This window comes from Camelus dromedarius, chromosome 20 (genome assembly GCF_036321535.1).
Source record: "Camelus dromedarius isolate mCamDro1 chromosome 20, mCamDro1.pat, whole genome shotgun sequence".
NCBI classification, from domain to species: domain Eukaryota; kingdom Metazoa; phylum Chordata; class Mammalia; order Artiodactyla; family Camelidae; genus Camelus; species Camelus dromedarius.
In genome coordinates this window covers 3,128,933-3,154,921 of record NC_087455.1, presented here as the reverse complement: position 1 = coordinate 3,154,921, position 25,989 = coordinate 3,128,933, and the positions used below count along the sequence as shown (strand labels likewise).

Sequence of the window (25,989 nt, the reverse complement as noted above, 5' to 3'; positions counted from 1 at the left end):
GCCTCCAGGTGGCTGGGCTCCACCCGGCGCTTTCAGGCCCCACTGCTCCTAGCTCACCCGGGTCACAGTTTGGGGTGAGAAACTGTCATTCTCCCACCTTAGGGAGGAATACCTCCAAGTACCTCTGGTCTCTGGGGTTTGAAGCAGACAAGTGACCTGATTTCTTTCTCTCTGAAGAAGACTAGGCCTGGGGAAGTAACCAGGAGAGCAAGGCTCCCGGAAGAACGGCCCTCTGGGCAGAAAAGACCCAGTGCTCCAGGGGCTGGGAGCTCCAGGAATGGGGTGCTGAGATGCTGGACCGCCTGGCTGCACACAGAGTCTTCCTGCGATGCCGGAAGTGACACAGAAAGAGATGTCGGCCTTCTCCAGGAGTCTCTAAGACATGTGGCTAACTGCTGAGTCCCTGTGAACTGGAGAGCCAGACAGGGGCAGGGGCCAGGCTCAGGACAATGATGGCCATGAGCAAGCACACTGCAGTGCTGACACTGTTATGACAGCATGTTAAGAGATGCCAAGCCCATTCGCTCACATCTAACCGGAGGGGCGTTTCTGCACACGGATGTGAACCTAAGACCAGGGAGGTCCTGGCACACTGGCTTGGATCTAATGGGAGGCGGGACCAAGATGGACACCAGGGTCAGAATTCCAGACGCAGGGCTGTCAGACTCTAGCACAGGGCAATCAGAGAGCAGACGTGCGTTTACCTGGTTGCCGGCAGAGTGCTGACTCGGGTGAAGAACAGAGATGGCTCAACTTCGACGTGCAGCCCCAGGGAGAGGCTCCTGTAGTAGCCCTCAGCGAGGCCCGGGCCTCCAGAGTACTTAAAATTCAGGACAGCTTCCAGGGTCTAAAAAGATGCAAAAAATGGTAAGTTAGTACTCCCTAAGTTGGTCACCCTACCCCTAGGAGGCAGGCTTCACTCCGAGAAGGCTGAAGGTAACCCCGCTGGCAAAGCTATGAGCACCAGGCAGCTCTAACCTGGCACCTGACGCCCGGCACCATCTTTCCTAGGACGATGCCCTGTGTCTAACACCAACAATTCTCAGCCTGGAAACACAAATGGAAAGGAGCTCCAAAATTACTCTGTGATGAGATATAGCATTTGAGAGAGAGAAACATATTTCAATTAGCATCACTTAAACATACAGATCAGGTGGGGGAACTTCCATCAAGGAGGTAGTGCATGGCTCCCAGGAGACTATCGGTAACTCCTGACCCTTCCTTGAACCCATGGAGAGCTACAGTCACAGGGCAACTTCGTAGCCAGGAGGCCAAGGAGGAGCGAGGCCCTTCTAGGAGGGACGGGGTGGGGACACATCTGGCAGGGGCAGGGCCAGCACCACAGAAGCTTACAGGAAGGAATCAGCTCAGGTGTTACTGAGTTGCCAAAGGCTGAGCAGGGGCTCCAATCATAGTGAAGACCCTCCAGGAGCCCAGACCCCAGGGCAGCTGCCCCCACTCCAGGCCATTTGCCAGGCACCTCCCTGGGGGCACGCACAAAGGACTGGCGGGGGCAGGAGAGCAGAGGGGCCTCCCTTGGCGGCACGGGCGCAGAGAAGGGGGTCAGCTGCCACCACAGGAAAAACAAGAAGCCAACACCCCAACCCCAGCCCCTACCCCCTCCCAACGCCATCCAGAACCTTCTTTCCTCTGAAGCAAAATCTTAAGCTTCTCGGGGAGAGGTTGCAAATGCCAAGGGCACCAAGACAGGGGTAAATATCCGTTCTCGTGAGGGGAGGGCCGGAGCCAGGCCCGAGGCCGGGCCCCACAGCAGTGCCACTGGGGCAGAGGTGGGAAACCCATTCACACAGAAGGCCCGCCGTGACGCCAGGCTGAGGCTGGCTGCTCCGGGGGCGGGAGCAGGAGTGCGGAGAGCCCACACCCAAGATCCAGGGCGCGGCTCCCACCTAGGACTGCAGCAGCACGGGACAGCCAGAGCCCCATCTGCTCCTGCACAGACCTGGCGGCGCCCAGGTAGCAGCGTCCCTGGGGGAGGAACGGAGGCGGGGAGAGACCCGGCCCAGGTGCTGGCAGGCAGGGAGGGCTAAGGGCTGAGGATGGAGGAGGGCCATGATGGGAAAAGCCCTTGGTATCCCAGCGGCCCCCACTTTCTTCCCCTGCCCCCCAGCACAATTTGGAGCCTGTGCCGCACCAACAGTACCCATAGCAACAAGAAATCTCAACCCCCAGCTCAGCTCCTCACTCAAACGGCTCAACCTTCCCCAGTAAGGTCCTGAAACAGGCGTCAGCACACTATGGCCCACGGGCCAGATCGGGCCTGCAGCCTGGCTCTCTGTGCCTCAGAGCTGAGAACAGCTTTTACATTTTTAAAAGGTCATAAAACAAAGCAACAAAACCAAAGAAGAGTATGCAACAGAGACCACACACAGCCCACCGAGCTAGAATATTTACTATCTGGTCCTTTATGTAAAGTTTGCAGATAAAACTCTAAGGAGAAAACAGAGGAGTAAACCTCTGCGACCTTGGATAAGCAGGGGTTTGGCAGACAGGACACCAGAAGTACAAGCAACAGGAGACAAAAAAGGTTGGTGTCATGGAAATCCACGGAGGGCGGGGCTTTGGGAAGAAGGGCCAGAAGGCCCATCACTGCTGCCGAGCCACATAAAAAAGGTCTGTGTAAGTGGCCGACACATTTGGCGACAAGCTGGTAGCTAAAGATGCTAGTGGAAGCATCTTCCAGAAGAGGAATAGTGGGGCGAGCTCAGAGCACCGTCGGGCTGGCAGTGCCGGATGGGGCCCCAGAGCCACATGTCCGCGGGGGACTCAAGTGCACTCTCACCTGCGGGAGCCAAGGGCGGCCACGCTTCCAAAGGGCCAGAGGCGGTGCCTGTTGTTTGTTTTTAAAAATCGCCACCCTAATGGGGGTGAAGTGGTACCTCATTCTGGTTTTGATCTGCATTCCCCCAGAGACTAGTGATGTTGAGCATCTTCTTTATGCTCGCTGGCCATGTGTACATCTTGTTTGGAGAAATGTCTGTTCAAGTCCTTCACTCCCACTTTAAGAGCTCATTGTTCCAACTTACCTCCCACTACTCCTCAAGGTCTGTATGCTTACAGGTTTCCTTGAGCCCTGGGACTACTAATTTTCTTAGCCTGTATAAATGTCACTCCTCCTTCATGGCCCCCCAGAGCCACACCTTCTCCTGTAAGATATCCACACTGCCTTACTTTAACAGGAACTCGATGAAATACTAGTTTGTTTGTCTGTTTTTTAATACTCAAGGATCATACACTGGTCTCACCAAAATCCCAAATTCCTTTCCCATAGCACAAGGCACTGTACTGCCATCTCAAAAGGAGCCAGTTTCACGTGAACACGTCTTACACGTCTGACAACCTCTTTGTTGTCAGCAGGAGGTGAAACCCCCTCACACACAGCCCAACCAGCCCTTCTGTAACACCTTTCTCAACCCAGCTGCCTCCCCTGTTGGGTCTCTTCTTTCATTCAGCTTTTCAATCGCTTCTTGGCTACTTTCTGAGTGCCAGGGTCAGTGCTTAGAACAAGATGAATACAGGGTGGTCCCTGATCTCAGAAAGCTCAGTAAATACTGAGTCAAAGAATGTCTGAACAAATTAACTGATAAATAAACAAATAAAACCAACCCATCACCCAACATATATCTGGCAACTTCCTTAAACTGCAGGCATGGTGGTCAAGGAAATAAACATAAGATTCTCAATAATGGCCTCAAAAAGCCAAAATCTATGAAAGCAACAAAAAATGTCACACTGGCTTTTTTGTTTTTTAAGATGAACTTAAAAGTTGTCTCCAGGGAGTGATGTAGCAGAGGTCACCTGGGAAATGAGCAAAGACTACAGAGACAGGTAAGTGCCAAGTACTATGTAAGACAAGAAATAGTCTGTGCCTCTGTTTTCCTGGAATTGGCTGTTTCTTTACTCTGTAGAGAAGCAAGGAAAAGATATCATTATGGGAAAATATTTAATTTATGAAAATCAAGCACAGAAAAGATTTTGTAAAACTATCGAGTATTACTACCCTTCTTCCTTGATTAAAAAGCAATCTCAGCCCTGTAAAATCAGAGTATTTCAATCAAGCCACGAAGTGGGCTGGTAAGGGAAAAGACAGAGGACGTCCAAGCTTTTTCTTAACCAAAATGTAAGAAGCAGCAGAGCATTAGTCTGCCCTAAGACTGTCCCTTCTCAGAGTGTGTGATGGCCTTTGAGAGAAGACTGTTATAAGAATCAGAAAGGGGCAAAGAATTAAAGAAAAATTATTCCTTTTCTAGGCATACGACAACTTCTTATTTGAGCTAAAATGAAAGGTCTTCCAATAGCTGTCTTTCATTGAGCACCCACTAAGTGCCAGATGCTCTGCTAAGTAATCTTTGCACCTGGGCTCTAACATTCTTACAAGCCCTACGAGGAAAGCCCAGGTTTCATTAGCGAGCAGTTAGGTGCCTGGCCGGGGCCTCACACCCAGGAAGTAGCAGCACATCCAGGATCCAAACAGAGCTGCGTGGCTGCACGGCCCACTCTCCTCCACTTCTGCCAACTGCTCAGACAGCGCTCTGCACCCACCCAGTCACTCACTCACTGACCCTGAAGCAGGGTCTGCTAAGTGCAAGGGAGCACGGCAGAGGACATGACGCCACCCGAGGACTCAGGTCCAGTCAGAGACACAAGCCACCAACACGTAAAACAACTGTGATGTGTCACGTCCAGAGAAGTGTCCTAGGACGTGTAGAGGCACAGGAGGGAAGAGGACTGTGTGCCTGGCGTGGAGCCGGACCCAGCAAAGAAGACAGGATTGGGCCATTATTAAACCGAAACTGGATAAATAACGGAAGGGAAAAAAAATCACTCAAACTAAACCTATTTCTTGAAAGTACCAGTAAAAAAAGAGAGAAAATAATTACCAATGTTAGGAATGAAAATGTGTATCAGTACAGATCGTACACACATGAAAAGGATAATAAAGAAATAGCGTAAATAATTTAGTGCCAATAGATTCGACAACTTAGGTAAAATGGGCGCACATTACCAAACGGAACTGACAGGAAACAGAAAGCCCGAAGAAGCTCCTGTTAACTGAAGCCACTGGATTCAGAACACACCCTCCCAGAGGGAACCCCAAGCTCGGGTGGCGTCCCAGCTGAGTTCTAGCAGGACTTACTGTCAGCAACAGTATCAGTTAACACAAACAGCTTCAGAAAAGAGAGCAAAACATCCCCATTCTTTTTAAGAGACCAGTGTTACCTAAATGCTAAAAGCAAAGAGTTTATAAAGAAAACGACAGGCCCACGTCCCTCTTGAATTTAGATGCAGAAATCCTTAACAACAGTTACTGAGTCAAATTCAGTAATATTTAAAATGGGTAATACATTGTGACCAAGTAAGGTTCTTAACAATGCAAGGTTGGTTCAACATTAGAAAACAATCTACGTCATTCACCATCGTAACAGACCATTAACAGACAAGAAAAAAAAAAGCCATATGAACATCTCAATAGTTAGAAAATTCAGCTGGCAAAATTCAAAACCTATCTATCATTTCTTTAAAAATCTCAGCAAACTAGGCATTAAAAAAACATCCTTAGTCTACAAAGTGCACACATGAAAAGTTTGCAGTTAAAACCAGACTTAATGGTAAACAATGTTTTGCCTCTAAAATCCAGAATAAGGTGAGGAAGGATGCAGCTCTCATTACTTCTATCAATACTGTACTTGAGATCCTGGGCAGTTCAATAAGGCAAGAAATTAAAGGCACACACATTGGAAAGGAAGAGGTGAAACTGTTCACAAGCAACGCAGGCGTGCGCCCCAACTCTAAGGGGTCTGCCGGAGCTCACAGAAGTTGCTGTGGTGCTGTGAGATGCACAGTCATTTTGCAATGCAACCAGGTAATCCCTCATAAATTTAAATACAGAATATATTACTCAGCAATGAAACTCCAACCAAGAAAAATAAAAATATAAATGCATACCAAGCAAGCATATGTAAATGTCCCCAGAAACTCTGCTCTTAATACAGTTTAATCCCAAACTGAAAATTACCTTAATGTCCAACAGGAGGTAGGTGACAAGATACACAAATTATATTGTTAAAAATTATTATGTATTAAATTATATATTATATAATTATGTATTTTATATATATATTAAATTACATGTTTCATAAAATGGAATATTACTCAGCAACAAAATGGGACAAACTGTGATACACACAACACGGAAAAAACCCCCACTGTTCTGCGTGAAAGAGGGCCCCTGAGAAGCTGGAGGTTTCCCTTCAGGACAAAAAGCAGATCAGTTCACGTGGCTGCACTTTACGGAATGCAGATACACTCAGTAAGGTGGATCTCAGAAACTGATCACGATCCTTAATAGGCACAATATCACCTGCAGCCATGACAACAGAAGACTCCCAAGTCACAGCATGGGCCACATTGACGAGGGCCTGTGGCGTCTGGGGATGAGTGTGGAGCCCTGGATTCCCAGGGTCTGCAGCAGAGCCATGGAAGTGAGGTTACGATTTACTGCACTTAAAACTTCACCCGGCCTTGGAGAGGCCACGTGCCCTCTCTAGTTCTCAGCACGCTCATCTGTAAGATCTGAGACGGGTGCAAGATCCTGCCCGAGGCTCTTACCAGTTCTTACACGAATTGTTACAGTGCATTTTGCAATACTCACCTAATGTCCCATGATTTCTAATCTAACTAAGGCTACTGCCAGAGAAAAACCACCACCCCGTACGGTATCCTTACTTAATTTAAATGTCTAAGAAATAGATTGCTAATATTTAAAGACCCCGAGTGGACCTGTCACCACAGATTTCCTTCTGCTCTATTCCTGTGATGTGATTCGCTTATTAAGTCAAATGTTCAGGACCACAGGTCCCAGCTGGGGCTCCTACCCCAGGAGACCAGTCCTACCATTTACTTAAGGTCAGTGAAACATACAAATGACATCCTTACCATTACTTGATTAGCACTTTTGGCCAAAGTCTTTCTTCAGTGTTAATTATGCCTTAAAGATACCAAGTGACTACAAATTAAACCGTCCATCCACAGTAACTTAGGAGTGAATTTGAGCAACACCAGCCATCAAAACAGCCCCTATTCCGGAGGCCCAGAAGACCCTGGGTGACGGAGAAGGGCTAGGACACGAGGTCCAGATGGAGGGGGATGTGTCTGGGGGCTGTTAAAAGGCCAAGGCAAAAATTTGATTTTTGGTATCCAAAAAGCCGCCGTTTCACCGCTTCTGTTGTGAAGCACACATTCACATCACTTGACGGCTTTCTGATTGACTTGGTCAGTCTTTCCTCTCCCAGGCGTCTAGGAGGCTTTATCTATTAAGGAGACTCCTCCCTGCCTGTGAGACAAGGTGCAAAGACTTCTTCACAGTTGGACAGTGTCTTTGGATTTGCTGATGTTTTCTGCCTTGCATAAATGTTTACCATTTCTGCAGTTAATGCACCAATCTTTTCCTTTATGCCTCTTACACCTTTTTTATGGCACCTGAATCATAGTTAGAAACACTTCCCGCACTCCAAAGTTATAAAATAACGTTCTCCAGTTTCCCCTACCACTTTAAAGTTTATCTTTTAAACTTTAAGTTCAATACCTCAAATTGAAGAAGATGTGAAAGAAAAGTACAAAAGCCCACCCCATTACCCAATTCCACAACTCAAGGCGGCCGCGCGCCACTGAGAGGCTCCCAGGTGGCAGTGAGAGCCACCCCAGCGTCTTGTCAGTGAATGAAAACGGGGAGAAGACACCGCACAGCAAGCTGTGCAGGTTCGGAGGCAGGACTGTAGTCTGAGGTTAGACTGCTTATCAATCAGGAAGAAATGACCACCAACAAATCGTTATTTTGGACAGCTGGGGAAATTTAATTACAGACTGTCCACTAGATAACACCACCGAACCGACATTAGATGGCATGGGTGTGATCACGGTGTTGTGGTTATTTAGGAAAGTGTCGCTGTTCTCATGAGCTACGTGAAGCTGTATTTAAGAGGGAAGTAATATCAAGTCTGCAACTTACTTCCAAATGGTATCCGAAAGAAGAAAGACAGAGTGCTCACTGCACCGCTCTTCCAACTTCGCGTTTGGAATTTTTCAGTATAGAACACTGAAGAATGAATTAACACATCAAGGATGCTAGAGCCTTTGACTTAAAAGGAAATAACGGAAGACCTGAGAACTATGTAGCTACGTTGCTGAGCACAAACATGCTTCAAGGATGACTTTGGGTGCTTTTTAGAAGGTTCCCAGGTCATGCAAGCAAGATGCTGGCTAGGCACTTCTCAAGCCGTTACCCACAGGAACACAGGCTGACAGCCAAATGCCCCCCTCCCCCGGCAGGCCAGGCAGAGCCAGCACCTTCACCGTCCAGCGCACGTTTACTGCGCCCCCCCGCGCGGGACACTGCGCCGCTGGCCCTGCTGCATAGAGCACGAGGACAGGGCCACGGGCCGCGCTCTCCCGGGAGGCGCCTGAGGTGAGAGGCATCCGGGCTGGCCATTTTCGGGTGTGACACTCGACCCCAGCTGCATGAAGGCAGTGTCCAGCAGGAGCGATGGGAAGTGGACCAGTGGAGGCCTGCTGGGCGTCGTGGCAGGCCAGCCGCTGAGCTCCGGCCAGAGCACGCTCAGGGCCCGGGACGGAGTGCTGGGCACCAGCAGCTGAACCACAGTGACAAACACAAGTCATAACAGACCTACAATGGGCTTTCTGTGCAGGCAATGACTCTCAAGACATCACCTCTCCAGACCCTCTTATGGGCCGATAAAGAAACTGGCTTGGATTTGTAAGTTGCCCAACCAATCCCAAAGCTTAGTGGTGGTAGAATTCAATCCCATGTTCGCCCAACTCCCGGAGTCCTCGTAACAGACCACCCTGGAACCGCTGGAAAAACAGCCATTATAACCCATTTAAATGTCAGGTCCTCCCCTGGGAGTCCCTCCAGGCACGGCAGTGTCCCCAGTGCTAGCTCACAGCCTGGCCCGCTGCCCGATGGAGGGTTCAATCACCGCTCACTGAATAAACAAATAAATGAATGAAAGCAGTACCTTCAGCATTGATATTAAGAGCTTTCAGCGGATTATGGCTTTCGAGCCTCTGGGAGAATAAATCTGTTATAAATAAAACCTCACAGTCCCGCAGATGGTTTTTTTTTTTTTTAATGCACAGCTGCATACGAGGAAATTATCCCTTGTGTGCTAAATATGCATTTCTAATTACACTCACCTAAGACGTATTCACTCCAAAGACTAAGAATAGCTAAATAATATAAATTACAAAGGAGTAACATTCTGTGTCAGCTGAAAACATGAAACCAGAGGTAAGCCAGGATTAGCGAACAGTCAATAAGTCATCACAGAGAATCATTGGTATTAAAAACAAAAAAGATGCAGAATGAGGGCAGAGAACTTCACCCCCAAAACAAGAGCCAAGTCACCACCAAGGCATTTGATCTCTTGCCTCACTTGGGTCCCTGCCTCTGGTCACCCCACTGTGGACACAGAGGAAGAGAAAGGAGGCAGACAGGAGGCCGGGAGGACCTGTGGCTGGACACAGTCCTGCACCTGCGGGCCAGGTGCCCTGGGCAGGTGGCCTGGCTCCAGCTCCAGGCTCCTCGGGACATGATGAAGGTTGCCTGCCTGCCTGCCAGGCGGCTGTGAGCTGTGAATTAGAACACGAGGGCCTTGGGTTTAACCAGTGTCGGTTGCCTCTGCTCCCAGGTGGAGAGCCCCTCCCACTGGACAAAGACGAAGGTGGCCTCGCGGCCTTTAGGGAGATGAAACCAACGGTCCAACGACAGTGCAAGTGCAAGGATGCTGCCTGCACAACCGCCCAGCGGCCAGGAGCCCAGACCCACTGTGCCCCTCGACTCAGTCCTTTCTCCAAAGAGCGGCTCTGAGTCAATATTAATCTGTTTAACCAAGAAAAGTGAAAAGCACTGATCACCAAGACAACGATCTGAACGTAGTTAATATTCTAGCAGCACTGGCTTCCCACAGATGCACTGTCCCTCTCGAAAGAACAGTGGAACTTTAACCAGAAGTGAAAGGAATCTGGGGATTGTGGGACTAGACCTAGACTGGGTAATGGGGTCACCCAGCTTCTACCTAAGGAGCACGTGGATAAGAAGTCCCAGGTGGGGAAGATGAGACTAGAATGGCAGGTATGGGCTAGCTGACAGGCTCCCCCAGACCCCGTCTCCTCCTCCCAGGCAGGACCACATCTCCTGCTCGTGAAGACCAGAACAGTAACCTAGGGCCTCCACCACACAGCCTGCAGAAAGCAAGCTCCTGCCGCATCTTCCAAGATGAGGCCACGCCCTGGGGGAGTGGGGAGAGACCTGGGAGCCTCGGGCAGGGCAGCGCTCAGTGAGCACCTATTCCACTGCAGCAGGGAGCTGGGTGTGCCTCCTGGACCTGAACACGAACCCCTCACCTCTGGGTTCTCACCTTAAAAAGGGGGATCCTGGAAGTCTCTTTTTCCCCTGCCTGGGAGCCACTGGCACCAGCTCAAACGTGGTCAGGAAGGTGACTACAGAGGCGTTCGTTCCCTCCACGGTGACTCTGAAAGCTTAAGGGCTGCAGAAAACTTCAGGACTGGACCTGGGGCAAAGCAGAGCTGGGAGGAGACGGCCTCCCGGGCAGCTGCTTTCACCCAGTTACCCTGAAGCCTTGTAAGATGTGCACTACGTTTACAGCTTACAGTGAGAGGAGAGGCTTCAACAGGTCCAGGGACCGGAGCCCCCGTGCTGGAATGATAAACGGCCTCCGCCCCAGCACAGCCGGCCTGTCTCCGTGTCACCAGATCTCCTCTGGGGACAGAGAGACACAAACAACCAGAACTGTCTGCGGGGCGTTCCAGAGTTCCTTCCAGCTCCCCTCACCTACACTGAGAGAATGCTCTCACCAAAAAATGAAAATTTTCTCAATTAAAAAAAAAGATTTTCGGACAGTTTCTCAAAATGCTGCTGGGGAACAACAGCATTATGATTTCAGGCAGGAGGCTGGGTCAGAAAAAGCAGAGTGAAGCAGGCATCACACTGCTCCAAGACTCAGACGCTGCATGTGCCGCCGTCGCAGGGGGTGCGGGCCCCACCACCCCCTCCACGTGAACACAGGCTCCACCCCCCGCCCCCACCACACAAATGCTCAGACTGCGCAGATGCCGTCGGGGGACGGGGGCTCCCCCTCCCCCACGTGAAGGCAGCTGCTCAACCTTTCCGGCCTCAGTTTTCCCCAGCGGTAAGGAGGGGATGTCACGTTAGCCTGGCAGTGTCACGGCTAAGAGCCAGTCTGTGGGTGCGGCAGTCCTAGCCGAGGATCTAGGAAGAGCTCAGCGAACCACGAGCTGGGGGGATGGGGGCGGGACCAGCAAGCGAGTGTCCCCCCAACCCACCCGGCAGGGTGGCGTCACCCCTGACAGAAGGGCCACGGCCACCAGACGGCATCGCGTCGTGTGCAAGCTTTTACTTCTCAAAGCGCGTCGCACACGGGAGGCTCCTGGCAGCTGCGGCAGCTCGCAGGCTCGTCGACTCCTGATTCTGGGATACTGCCCCGGCTCGGTCGTAGAAGATTCCTGGGTCAGCCCTTAAATGAGCTGAGATCAAAATCGGTCAGTGTCAAAGGAAAACTAATTTCCTTTCCCCCAGTCACTTCTCAGAATCTGTAATATGTAAGGTGGCCAGGGTGTGTGTGGGAGGGCACTGTGGGGTCACTTCTCAGCTACTTCCAAATGCCCTCCCTATAAATGGTCACAGGCTCGGTGTCAATTCAAGAGCATATAAATAAGAACATAAACCCACAGGTGAAGACTCCGTGAAATCCCCTCACCTCCCACCTCTCCTCTTTCCCTGTGTCAGAGCGCTGCCCCGCCTCTGAGCCCCATTCACGTGGCTCCCTCTGGGAAAGCATCCCTGCCTCTTCATTCGTTCCTCCATTCATTCATTCACTCAGCCTCTCCCGCTCACCGGACACCTCTGGCCCTGGGATACAGAGGTGGAGACGCAGGGCCTGAAACCACGCATTCTCACAAAACAGCGGGAGAAGGCGCTGCGGAGACAAAGACCCGCCAGGCAGGGAGGCCCCAGTGGGAACACTCAGGGTGGCAGTGAGTCTCCATGAAGGCTGGGAGTGGAAGTAGATGGTGTGGAAGAAAGACGTTTCAGGGAAACGGAGTAGCATTTGGAAAAGCAAACAAACACAGGATGCCCTGTGAGTTGCATGTAATTCCACGTGGGCTTCCAGCCAGAGCAGGAAGACTGACAGATGGGAAAACAGGTAGGAACAGACAAGGAAGAGGCAGGCTGAGGTCGGATCACAAAGGGCCTCGGAGGCTGCAGTTCTCACGTTCTCTGCTGTACACTAAAAGTTCCCACACAGGTCTGTGTTGTCCTGTCGCCGTTTTTCAAATCCATGGTAGCAAAGCATAATAACCATGTGTGTCAAGCCAATGAGTTTTGACAACCGTATGCTTGTATGATTGACACAGCAGAAGAGATGAAGCTTGTCCATCACCGCCACCAAAAAAAGGTCCCTCCTGCTCCCATGCAGTCAGTTCACAGCCTCCCACCCCCCGGGAAAACAGACATCCGCCTTCTACCATCGTGGATGAGTTTGCTCACTGCAGAATTCGCATAAATGGAATCACACGGTGTGTACTTTCTGTGTCCAGCGCTGTCATGTTTTTGAGACCCGCCCACGGCTCTAAGTCGGTCGCAGTTTGGTCCTTGTCATCACCAGGAGTGTCCCACAACTCCCCTGTAACTAGCGGTCTACCTATCGTTGGACGTGGTGGGGGTTCTTTCCAGTTTAGAGCTATTCTGAACCAAGTTGCAGTGAACATTCGTGTCTAAGTCTCATGTAGACATAAGTTTTCGTTTCTCCTGGGTAAGTTCCAAGTAATAAGACTGCTTCCTTGTACAGAGACTACAGGTTTAACTTTCAAAGAAGCTGCCAGCAGTTCCCAAGGTGGCTGCACCGCTGTACGCTTCACCAGCAGCACACGCATCTCAGTTACTCCGCTCCTCACTGGCCCTCCAGCGCAGTGGGTGTGCAGCGGTGTCACACCAAGGTTTTGACTTTAATTCCCCACAAAACTGATGATCTTGGTCAACTTTTCACGTGTGTGGGCCATTTGTATACCTTCTTCTACTTGGTCAAATTTTTGCACCCTTTTAATTGGGTCATGTTACCAAGTCGTACTATTTCTTGACGTATTCTAGAAACAACTCCAGTTGCATTTTCAGTGATACAAAGTTCCCATTTGTCCTTTTCCCTCCATTTCCTTCCTCATCCTGTTTGTAGTTTTCATTAAGTCCCCCGTAACTGCGCCCTAATCCGTGTGCGCCAGCCCCGTCACACCTCTACCCCTCCTAGCCTATTCCAGCGGTGGTGCCTGTTTGCACTGCTTCTCAGGAGTTTACAGGGCTCAGGTCACCGGCCGTCTGGGTTTCAGCTGCCGTCCTTGAGAGATGGCTGTGGCCGGCTGCGCCTGGAGGTTCAGGGCCTGGTGTGTCAGCGGCTTCCTCCCTGCCCTGCTTCTCAGTTCTCTCAGGTGAGTCTAGGGCTGCCTGTCCTCTGAAGCCAGGCTGGCCTGACGACTGAGGAGTGACCTCCAGCTGAGGGTGGTCTCCATCCAACAGCTCGTGGTGTTCATGGTGATTGTCTCCCAGCGTGTCTGGCGTGAGCTACGGGCACCTTCCAGCTCGCAGCCTCCTGGTGGGTCCCACCCAGGCTCAGAGCGGTTTCTGCTTCCACGTACGTGGCTTAGACCCAGCAGGGAGCTCACGTTGACCCCGGTGCACATTCTAGGGGCTCTCTTTGCTAGATCCCTCTCCAGCCCTCTGCCTGCAATTCCAGCCACCGCAGCCTTCCTGAACTCTGACCTCCCCTCCCCAGCTTGGCCAAACTGCCATCCCGCGCCTGACCTCCTCCAGCCCGCGCACGGCGCCAGGGCAACCACAGGGCTCACCTCCTTGGTTTCTCTTCTTTTGGGCTCACACGGCACTGGGCTGGCTTTCTGTTTTCTTTCTACGGTCTGACAGTTTTTATTTAGATCATTTTTCCCCAGTTCTCTGGCGGTTTGCAGCAGAAGGGCAGGCCTGCCGCCAGTTTCTCCATCGGGGCAGGCGCTCACCTGTGAACCTTTAGAAAAATCAACGCGCAGGCTACGTTCCCGAGAGACTGAATCAGAATTTACCAGAAGGTTCGGCATCCGTGGGTTTTTAAGGTCACCAGGTGAGTCCAGCGTTCAGCCAAAGAAGCGGGGCCTTACGAGGGAGACGGCACATGTTACAGGCCAGCATTTTTCAGTCACATTCCAGCCTCCTGGGGAGGCCGTGCAGACCGCCACCTCAGATTAGGATTCCGTCAGCCGGGTATGGACCCAGGCAGATTTTAATATCCCCAGATAATTCAACTTTAATGGGAAGCCAGAGTTGAGGAACAGATCTATAGGCACTAGGGAGCCACTAAAAGATTTAAAAACTGTGAGGCTACCATGTGGTAACTGTCAGACTGCAGTTGGCATAAACCCTCGATTTGCAAATATCCCCTCCCAGGGAGCGGGGCAGGCCGCCCGCAGGAGCCAGTCCAGCGGCCACCGCGCTGGGCTGCAGCTGGCACTCCGACCTCGAGTTCATGCGGTCGCCATCTGAGGAGATGGGGCTGCGGACGTGAACAGGGCTGGCCTCTGCCCCCAAGGAGCCCCAGCCAAGGGAGAAACGTTACCGCAACCAGAAGTCAGCAAATGAGCTGGGACTGGGGTGCCCTGCGGAGGGCTGGCGGTGCCCTGTGGAAGCAAGTCTGGGAAGCCGTCCCAGAAGATGGGGCATCTGTGCTGGGTTCTCAAGGATAAGGTGGCATAAGGTAGCGAAGGAAGTGGAAGCATTAGGCCCACGTTCTAAGCATAAAGCAAGAGGAACGTGAGACTGAATAGACCAGGAGCCCAGACGGGAGGGCAGGCGGGAGAGCTGAGACGAGGGCGGCACCAGGGGCTGTGTCGTGGAGTTAGAGACGCGCTCCTCGGGGACACGGACCTTCCCTGTTCACTGCCCAGCACACAGTGGTGCTCAAGGAACACCTAAGGAATGAATGCAAGGTCTTCTGGGCACTTCCTAATTTGGCCTCATATCTGCCCAGCGCCTCGGCCATAAGCAGGTGCTTCTGAGTCACGAACGTGAGGCTCTCATACACGTGGCCCCTGCTTATTACTCACTCGCCTGGCGTATCCAGCTAGCAAATTCTTAGAGACCTTTCAGTGACAAGGGTACTGGCGCTGGGAAATGAGCCCACGGCCGTTCCATTCCTGCAGCTCCCTATGTACTGAGCACACTTCCTTTCAGCACTTGACTCGTTCAACACCAGGTCGCCCGGCCAGAGGCAGCCTAGGAAGACATGCTTGTCCAATGGATGAATGAGCAGAACAGCAGAGTGTCAATAAAGAACGTTGAGATTTCTGAGGGGGCGAGAGCAGATTAGGTTTATTTACTAATTTATTTTTAATGGAGGTCCTGGGGATTGAGCCCAGGATCTCACGCACACTAAGCACGCACTCTATCGTGGAGCCACACCCTCCCCCAGATTTTGATACTGAACATAAATGATGTCTGAGTAGTATTCAGACCATTCAGGGCATACTTCCTTCACCAAAGATTTATCTTAGGAGGATGTGGAACTAAGAGTAACTCAAAACACCTCTGCTTTTGAAGAATTATCTTACGTCTTCAGAAGAGAAAGCAACCCAAGGGTGGGGCATCCACTGGACCCCGCCCTGGGTCTCCCAAGTGGCCCACGCCCCAGCTTCCCCCTCTGGGCTGGCGTGTTACCTCATAGGCCCCCGCCCAAGGCACAGCCCTGCATCCTGAGGCGCGTTTATGTGTCTCTTCTGTTAATACCATGTCCCTCTTCTCTACCAGCCAAAATCCTATGCTCTTTTGATGAGAAGCGGCAGTGAAATGGCAGTCCACGAGTCCATGAGGGCTCTCCTGGGGAAAATTCATTCATGTTTCTCTGCGCAGTCATTTCGTTTCAGTAGCCGTTCATCTCATGTGGCTCTGTGACTCCACACACACTGTGACAGCAGTCTCCACAACAGCGTGTTCCCACGGTCCACCTTCCCAGCCCAGCCCACGTGCTTGGCAGGAGTAGCACGCTTCTATGCCAATGTGCACTGACCCACGTGACTCTTTCCTAAGGAATATAAAGAATGTCATTGTGTTTGCACAACAATGGGTTATGTGAACCGGTCAGCATTTATTTCACTGTCTCTTGTTTTACAGTGACATTTATTGATAAATACTTAGAATTCTGTGGAATATGAGCTGGAGATTTCAACTGCAGCGGTAAAAAAAGAAGTAAGGGCAGAAAAACACGGAGGGACAGGAAGACATTTTTGAGTTGATGAATTGTGAAGACCCAGGAAAACAAGATGTGGGGCGACAGTCCTGTGACAGTCCACCTGGGGGCGGAGGGATTCACGGGGCAGGCTCCCCAGAGCTCCTGCAGGACCACGTTTTACTTGTGAATTTCCCTAGTGCAACAGAAGAGAGTTGAGAGATGAAAGAAAATCTGATGTGTGTGTTCTGGAGGCCTCACCACCAGAGGCCAAGAAGATGGGCGGGAAGCTGTCGGGGGAAAGGAACCTGTAGAGGCTTGTCCTGCAGTTTGCAAACGCTGGGCAATGGATTTTGACAACAATCTGAACTCCTGGCAACAGGATGCATGTAAAGTGCTTCCACCAGACAGGTTTGCACATCAGATTATGGAGAAGAGACAGAGTATACGGTCTGGATGTGCTTGTTAATACCCAGAAGACCCCCAGCGCCCGCTTCCTGCTGGGCTAGAACGGTCTCTATCCACGCCAGCCCACTGAGAAGTTTGCCCGTGGAAACTGAAAGAGATAGCACGTCTTCTCCACATGGGAGGGAATGGCCCTGCCAGTGTACCTAGCCCCGGGGCCGGCACAGAGAGCACGCGCTCACGTGCAGGGAGCTGGGCTGAACTGCTATGTGCTCGCGGAGACCCGCGAGTTTCCGAAAACAGGGAAAATGAAACGTCTTCGTGGGAAATTCACTGCTAGGATTTTTAACTGTAAAACGGTCAATGGAAAGGAAGGGAATCAGCGCAATTATGTACAGGAGGAAATTCTCAACTAAATTACCGAGGATTTACCTAACGCCCACCATGTGCAGAGCCTGGATGAAACCAACATCTAAGGCACAACTACTGTGTTTTAAGGGAAAAAGAAGTCTGAAAAGGAGACGGAGGTGGACACCACCTGGCACCAGCACAACCCAAGGGGGCGGAGACGGGTGTGCGGTGCCTGACCACCTCCAGCACGGACTCCCTGGTGACAGCATGCTGTCTTCGCATCTCCTCACAAGGGAAAGGCACTGCATGTGAAGGGCAAGCCGCCCGGTGCCAGCCGCCGCCCTCACAGCTCCAGGGAAGTCAGGGGAATCTGCATCCAGAAGGACAGGTGAGGGCAGCCTTGAAGAGGGTCAGAATCTTCCCTCTGCTTGAAGCATGTTGGTCGCATTCCCTTCCAGCAGAACAGAGGAGTCACTCAGAGAAGAGCAGTGGCTTGTGAAAGCCCTTCTTCTTCTCATTCAACCTTCTACGCTGTTTAATAGTCAGATCTGGCTCTGGGCAATAGGCCACCCAATTTCCCTCAAATTCCATGAGGAAGCTACTGCCCAGAGCCCACAGAGGTGAGGACAGGGCTTGACCGCTGGGTCCATGGAAGTAAAGGGAAGAGACAGACAGGAGGACGTCTCCCAGTTTCTCCACTTTGCAGATGAAACCCCAGGGAGGACAGTGCTCTCGCCAAGGCGGCGGGGAGGGGACGGGCAGAGCAAGCCCACGAGAGGAGGCGGCGTGAAACGCACACGCTCTGTGCTCCTTCAGCGTCTGGGTGCACCTGCCACAGAACAGCCAGGGCCCGTGCGGAGAAAGGACAGAGTGACCCCTGTGACCACCAGAGAAGCCGCAGAGAGGAAGGGGAGAACTCCAGGAAAGCTTGGTCTCCACCTTCAAAGCTCTGCAAGATCGTGGAAAGAGGGGTGAGGCACGGAGCACGTCTACCAAAGAGAACCAGGCTCCACACAGAGAAGGTCTAAGAAGGCACATTTGTGTGCACACAAGGAAGAGCCTTCTCACTAGCAAGTGAAATGTGTGTTCAGGCATCCCCGCATGTTTTTGGTTGCTTGTACTTGGCACTTCCCATCGTGCGCATGTGCGTGTACCACCTTGTATAGGAACTGAAGGCCTCCTTCTATGTGTGAGCCCCTTGCAAGCAAGGACTTTGACAGATTCATCTTAGCTCTCCTGCGCTGTACCCGGCACTCAGCAGCAGGACAGAGCTGCCATGGACAAATGATATTTGAGCCATTTAGGAAAGAAATGGAGGCTTCACAGGAGACGAAGAGAGGGTGGTGACCTTCCAGGCAAGAGAAACAGCACGTGTGAAGGCATGTGGCCCGCGCTCAGCTTTCTGCTGGCTGTGCGCAGCCATGCAGGCTCAGGCACAAAGGCAACCAGAAGGAGGTGACTCTAATTCCCGCTGGGATCGAAGAGATGCCACGGGTCCCTTACACATCACCTGCTGAGTGATGCCCAGGTGACAGAAGCTTTTCTATTTGGAGGAGACTTTACCTGGGAAATTTTACATAATTATAAATTAAGTTATTTTCACTTGCAAAGACACTTCCATCATCAATACTCCTCACTCAAAAGAATAATGCAAACTCAGCAGACCTCCTAATGAAACCAGGCTCGTGGATGAAACGGGAATGGGTGATCACCTGTATTCTGAATTTCTTAAATCAAAGTAGCTTAATTAGTCCATTTGTATTTTGCAGGCAGCAATCAAAACCTAATCAGCTTACCACAAACAGCGCTGCCCAGGACATGTGTTCAATCCTCCTCATTCATAACAGATAACAACGCCTCATTTGGCGTAAACGATGCAGCTTTGCCTGATAAAGTAAATGAGTGAGTATTAACTACCTGAATTATACAAAGACCTTTCTACTGTCAATGCGAATACGATTATTTTATCTGTCACTTATTATTTTATCTGTTACTATATTAAATCGTCATTCATCCTTGAATTTCCCTTGCATTCACAATATATTGTGGATAAAAAACACCAGAAGGAAAACAAAATTTTAAATGTTGAAAAACTTAACTTTCTGAAATGCACAAACCAACTGGCCATGGCAGAGTCCAGGCCACACACACAGAACGTGCCTGCCAGTCCCATGCTGTGAACAGTTACTTGTACAAAGACAGAGCCCCCAGCTCCCCTCCTGAAGTCACTGTGCTTATCCAACTTGTAAAGAATATGAGCGGGATAGCGGAATTACTTAATCGTAAAGAAGAGGAAAATTCAACTCCATCATGCTGCTCAGCCAGCACCGCCCAGACCATCTCAGGCGCAGAGAGCCCAGAGTTCAAATTCAGACCTCGCGGTCACGGCTCACTGCCCACACAGGCTGGACACACTAACCACCGAAGGCCTCGGCCTGTTCCTCTAAAAGGTAAGGGTGATGCTATCCACCTTGAAGGGTCAGGAGGGGGTATTCGGGCGACACGGGTAGAGCACCAGACTCTGCCACGTCGCCATGGCTTTGCCTGGGTAGTCCCCTCTGGGCCACGTCCACAGGCACACAGTTTATGGGTGGACACAACCTCGAGAGCTTAGATAACTGACGTGCACACACCCCCTACTGACCACTACCTGAACGAACTGCGAGCCACCAAAAGTGCCCCCTGGTTGTGGGCGTTCAAGTCGTTCTCATATCTGCTAATACAGATAAAGCTTGGAACACATCTTCACGCATGCCTTCTTTCCCCATATCTGAATTATATGAATTTAGAGGCAGAAGACAGAAACGTCATTATAGCACAGGTGATGTGTACTGACGTTCAGCCTTCTTGAGGGACTGTTCCAACTTACACTGGCAACAGAGACAGGTTAATAGGCCAGGCTCCACACACGGCTGCCAGTCCTAGACTTAACAGTTAAAAAACCTACACACATCCATGTGCACACACAACACATGCATACAGACAAAACACAAATATACACCTCGTGTGCATCACACACACACGATACGTATATACACATACACGTGCCTCGTGTGTGCACACATCATACATACACGTACACACGCGTGAATACATGCGCCACACGTGCAGACACATGCATGATACACACATACGTATTTAACGATGGCGCAGAGACATGTGGACTTTCCTTTGAAGAATCGTAACAATTAGCGGTTGCAATGAGAACAAAAAACCCAGACAGTCCCCACTCCACAGCTAGGTGAGGGGCTCCCCTGGGGGGTGGGGGGGCACCGGGTCTTAATTTGACATCCGCCACAGCGATCAGACAGCACAGTGGGGTCTCAAACCAAGCCAGCACCTGGCTCAGGAGGATCAGACCGGTATCCGCGGCATTTCACGCCAGCCCAGCTGCCCCCTGAACCAAACCCGCGCTGATCCCGGAGGAGCCGCACCTGCTAGAAGCCACCAGCAGGGCTTCCCCGCCCACACTCACACAGGGGCTTCAGAGACCAACAGGGCCCCGGGAGGCGCCTCTCAGCCCTGCACCCTTAGCTCTGGGCAGTGTCGCGATGCAGCGGGAGCACGAGGGCGCAGGCCTCGGTGGCAAACATGCTGGCGGAACAGGAGGAGTTTCTGCCCCAGCGCGGCTCCCAGCCCCGTCCGCGTGCTCCCAGCGCAGCACAGCACTCCGTCGCAGCGGGGGCCACACCAGCCGCTCCGCCCTCATCACCCCACTCAGTCCTCACAGCCGTCCCAAAGCGTTAGTATTCTTTCTCCAACTGACAGATGAAGACGTGGAGGGTCAGAAGGATGGAGCGTCTTTTCTAAGCTGATATGGTCGCTAACTGACAGAGCCAGATCCAGACTCATGAGCTCTGGGGAAAAACAACAAAGCAATTCAGTGGGAAAAGCAGAGCCCTTTTCACTGGGAGACTAGGCAGGAGCTAAGGCATCAGCTTTCCCCAGATTCACCTACAGCTTCCTGCCACCTCAGCCCCAATTCCAGCAGGATACTCGGTAGGAATCAATGAGTTGATTCTAAAAATAATCTGGAAAGGCGAAGGAACTAGAATAGAAAAGCATTTTGAAAAGGAAGAAAGTTGGAAGACTCATACTACCTGACTTCCAGACTTACTACAAAGCTGCCATCACCAAGACGCGTGGCGAGAGAGACACACAAATCAACACAGCAGAAGAGCGCCCAGAAATAGGCCCGCACACATCGGCCAGCTGCTCTTCAACAAGGATGCAAAGGCAACTTAAGGGGAAAGAAACGTTTTTTTAACAAGTGTTGCTGGAGCAACTGGACCAACCAACCAACCAACCAATCAATCTTCAACTCATGCCTTGCACCGGAAGGAAAAATAAAACCAGAATTAATCATGGTCCTAATGTAAAACCTAGAACTATGAAAGTTTCAGGAGAAAATATCTGTTACTTGGATTTAGGGAAAGGTTTGTTGAATGTTTTTGTGGTGGTGGTTACATGCATGATTTTGTCAGAATTCAGAAATCTATACACCAAAAAGGGTGAATTTTAATGCACATAAACGATACTCAGATAAATCTGATTTTTTTTTTATGAAGAGGCAAGGCACAGATGAGAAGAAAGTATTCACAACGTATACATTTGACAAAAGACTTGGATTCTGACATGGACCTGGCATGCACCTGGGAGGAGGCACCGTCAAGGCCCCTCTTTCACAGGTGACGAGGCAGAGGGGGCCACTAGTGGGCCAAGCCCTCTTCAGCACCACATCAGTGCGTTCAAACATGCACACTTGACGCAGCTGTAAGATATTCCACATAAAGATACAAATCAGGGAAAATTCCTTGGGGGGGTAACCCCCCTCATTTTTTGGTTTGGGAAAGCTGGTCACACTCGTGTGTTCAGTCGCTGATCTACTGTAATGAAAATAAATGTAAGTCATCCACCGCAGACATCCTAAGTGGCCGGGTCATAAACGGGTCACTGGACCAGCCAGACGTGGCTCCCACCCCCAGTCTCAGTGCTTCTCTCGGTCCCGACACCCAACCCAAGGCCCAGCGCAGAGGAGGAAGAACTCCATGGCTGTTTCTCACAGCACGTGAACGAAGCCAGAGTCTGGCAGTAGCCCCGCCTCTGCCCCCCCTTCCCTGGGGACGACTGTTCACCTCGTGCTACTCGGGCCCAGCTTCTCCCACACACCGCACATCCTCCAAGCCAGGGAACTAAACGAAGCTGAAGAAGGCTTCACAAGGGAAGGATGCTGCCAGCGGAAAGAAACACTCTCAAGTCTGGTGACCCGTTTCTTCCTCATCTGAAATTTGAGTTTTGATCCAGCCTGCAGGAAAGCCTCCTACTTCTGTTACCAGCTCCACCACCCCGACGAAAGCCACATGTTTTAGGACCCAGGCCCAGCAGCCATCTTTTTCTCAGAACTCAAAGGAAGGAAGAATCTAAAATGTAACATGAGACAGCCACATGTCTTCTCGGCATGAAGAATGCATCGGAAGAACCAGCGCACCATGTCCCCCTGCACACGAGGCTCCCGGGCTGGGCAGTAACAGGACGCCTGGAAGCTTCCAGCAGAGCGAGCGTTCTGCTCTGCCAAATAACGGAGATGGGTGAGACCAAGAGGACAGCGTCATGGCACTGAGACGTCCCTGCACTTCAACAACCTCATTAACCTTACGGTGGTGACAGAGACACAACAGAGAGGGCTAAGAAGTTAAGGATTATAAACTACTCGACTTGAACGTACCACTTTGAATAGGCCTGTCCTTGACAAACTAACTTCATATTTTCCCAGCCTTCCTGGTGCTCAAATTAATTCTTCTGCTAGAAATGAAGCGTTTGCAAAAGATTGTTAAAAGGAGAAAAAGCAGCATTTGTTACACAGAAAGAAATCGGAATGGTCTGATTTAGTTTGAGATCACGTGCCTGCAGATCAAAACCATTCATGTTTCAGTTAAGCTCACATTTGTTTGAGGCCACCCCAAGAACGTCCACTGCCGTGCAGCGTGGGGCCACGCGGACGTCCGCCCACACAGCTGGGCTGCTGAGCTGGGAAAGACCTGTGGGAAGCTGTCTGACACCGTTCAATGTTCACACCTTCAGACAAAGCCATTCTACTTCTCGGAATCTCTCCTGAGAACGTGATCTGGGATTCGGACAACTCTTTCCACGGAGATAAACAAGATAAGCAATCTTTATCACAACAGTGTTTATTAAATTAACAATAAAAGGGGCAGGACCTAAATGTCCAACACTTGGGAAAAATATTTAGGATATTCTGGTAACATTGTGCAACCGAGTATCACACAGCCATTAAAATTACATTGACAGTGATGCTGACTGAAATGTACTAACACTAAGTGAACAAGGCAAGATACAAAAACGTCCATCCAACTTGATGATGTTGAGAAAAGAACCATGGTGTTGGAGGGCAGGGCTCACGTCCGACCTCTGCCATTCATAGACGTGCCATCCTGGACCGACCACTCCACCTCTCTGATCTTCAGATTCCCTTTGTGTAAAGTAGGGGAAGGTGAACCCACCCTGGGAGTTGTTCTAACGAGAAGCTCAGCATACTGCCTATCACAGAGCGGGCACCCCATAAACGGTGGCCGTGACTGTTACCACTGTGTGCAGAAAAGGAATAAGGACAGTGCTTGAATCAAAGTTTGACGAGGATGAGGAGAAACCAGACGACTCAGAGACTGCTGGTGGGACTCAAGTGGTATAGCCGCTCCGGAAAACACTGAACAGTTTCCCCCCCACTGGTCAACTGGACATGCACAACCATGTTGCCCAGCCACTGCCCTCCTGCTCCTCCTCCCCAGAGAGATGAAGACACGTTTCTCACACAAAAACCAGTATATGAAAATTTTTATCAGCTTTATTCATAAGAGCCCCAAAATGGAAACAACCTGTATGTCCTTCAGGGGGGTGAATGGTCACACCAACAGTGGTGCATCCATTCCACGGAGTAACAGCCACAATAAGGAATGAACGACCGAATGAACCCAACAACCTGGATGAATCTGCACGGACTTGCGTGAGTGAAAAGAGCAAATTCAAAGGACTGTACAGTAAATTTATATGACATCCCTGAAACGGAAAAAATAAGTAAATGGAGAACAGATTAGTGAACTCTAGGGGTTAAGGAGAAGCTGGTGGGTGTAGCTATGAAAGGACGAAACGGCACGTCTTGGGGTGACGGATCTGCCCTGCGTCCTGACCCGGTCGTGATACTGCACTGCAGTTCTGCAAGGTGTCGCCTCTGGGGGAGACTGGGTAAAGGCTGCATGGATCTCTTCGTATTATTTCTTATCACTGCACGTGAACCTACAACTATTGCAAAATTAAAAGTTCAACTAAAAAATAGACAACAGTGACTGAGTCTGGGCAGTAGAAGTATAATTTTTTTCCTCCAACATTTTTGTGTTTTTAACATCTTCTATAGTGAACTTGTAAGGCTATTACAATGAAAACAAATCTCTGTAAAAGTAAAATTGCCCACTAAAAGCTCCTAAACTGGGGGAAGTCATAGAAATACCGTCGGCAGCCTGGCTCGCAGGCCCCGTAACTCCACTGGGAGCCCAGGGTCTCCAGTCCCCACTGACGGTGAGAGCCTGCTGAGCTCACTCCCTTCCTGTCTGAAAGCCACAAGACCCAAGCCCACTGCACAGCACGCGGCCCCACCTACCCTTCCCAAGGCCAGCGGGAGAGCTGGAATGTACCAGGCCACCACAGCTGACTCTGCCTTCTGAGCTTACTGAAAGCTGCTCCTGGATGGAGCTGCTCTCCGAGTGTCAGCGGGACTGGGGCCCCGTGAGGCTCCAGCCGGCGGCCAGGCTCCAGGGAAGCCTTGCCTGTCCTTGGCCAGATGACCGGCCTCCCTGAGCGCACGGGGCCTGGGTGACACTCCCCACCGTGGAGGGCTCACCAAGCGTGAGTCAGGGCCATGCACAGTGCTGAGCCCTGTCTTGGGGTCGTGTTTCTCATCTCTCACAATGAATCCTTAGAGCAGGCGTGTGGTCACTCTATGTGAGAGACAGGAAACTGATACCTGGAGAGGTCCCGTTCCCGTCACCTGCCCAAGGTGACAGGGCTGGGATCAATGCAGGGCTGGGCTTGAAAGCCATGCGCTCCAGCTCTTCCTTCTCTGTGTTCTCTGGGCTGCCTCTGTGTCTCCATGATCTGCAGCCAGACCATCTACAAATATGGATACTGGACAGAGAGAGAAACGCAGAGAGTGACCTGTTTCCCTCAAGGCCTTTGTGAGCCCCAAGGCCCACAGCTTCCAGAAGCTGGTGCTAGGTGATGCTGTCCCAGGAAAACAGGGACTCTGTGAGTAAGACCCCTCGACAGGCACACACCCACCTCTACTGGGCGTGGTGTGGTTGTTTATACCTCAGGTTCCCTCTGCACGGCTGGTCTGCAGAAAGCATGCTGTTTATTTAAAAAAAAAAAAAAAGGTATTGACACCCGCTAGATTATACTGAAAAGTATAAATTTCAACTTCTTCTATCTTTAACGTCCTGAGAAAATCTCTCTCTGTAAATATAAGCCATCCTTTCTTTTCCACGCAGAAGGCTTTATGGTGTAAAATGAAAATCATGGAGAAGCGTCGTCAGCTGGCCCAGCCCCGCCCCTCCAGGAACTCATCTCGCTGAAGCAGACCTGCCATGGGATTCACCAGCTGACGACTCTGCTCTGTTTCAAAGCAAACATCTCTCTTCTGTTCCCCGTCCACTTAGTGAGGAAAGGGACAAGCCCTTCACCAGAGGCCCCGCTGAGGTCTGGCCCCCACCCCACGGGAGGGGAGGGAGCGGCCGCTCTGGTTAAGGAGGCCCTGATTGGTGCTCTCCATGCGGGAGCCGCAGCCTGACTCTGTCAATGAAATGCCTTTCATTTCTCTGATTCATTG

The 25,989-nt window shown here is 51.0% G+C and overlaps 1 protein-coding gene across 2 annotated transcripts in view; it reads right to left on the bottom strand.

The window, feature by feature from the left end:
* Window positions 1-25,989, bottom strand: part of TRAPPC9 (trafficking protein particle complex subunit 9) — a 404,385-nt gene that overhangs the window by 164,541 nt on the left and 213,855 nt on the right. For both annotated transcript variants that reach the window (XM_064476810.1, XM_064476811.1), the window contains one exon: window positions 705-847. In XM_064476810.1, the coding sequence (XP_064332880.1) occupies window positions 705-847 (143 nt within the window). The remainder of the gene's footprint in view (window positions 1-704; window positions 848-25,989) is intronic.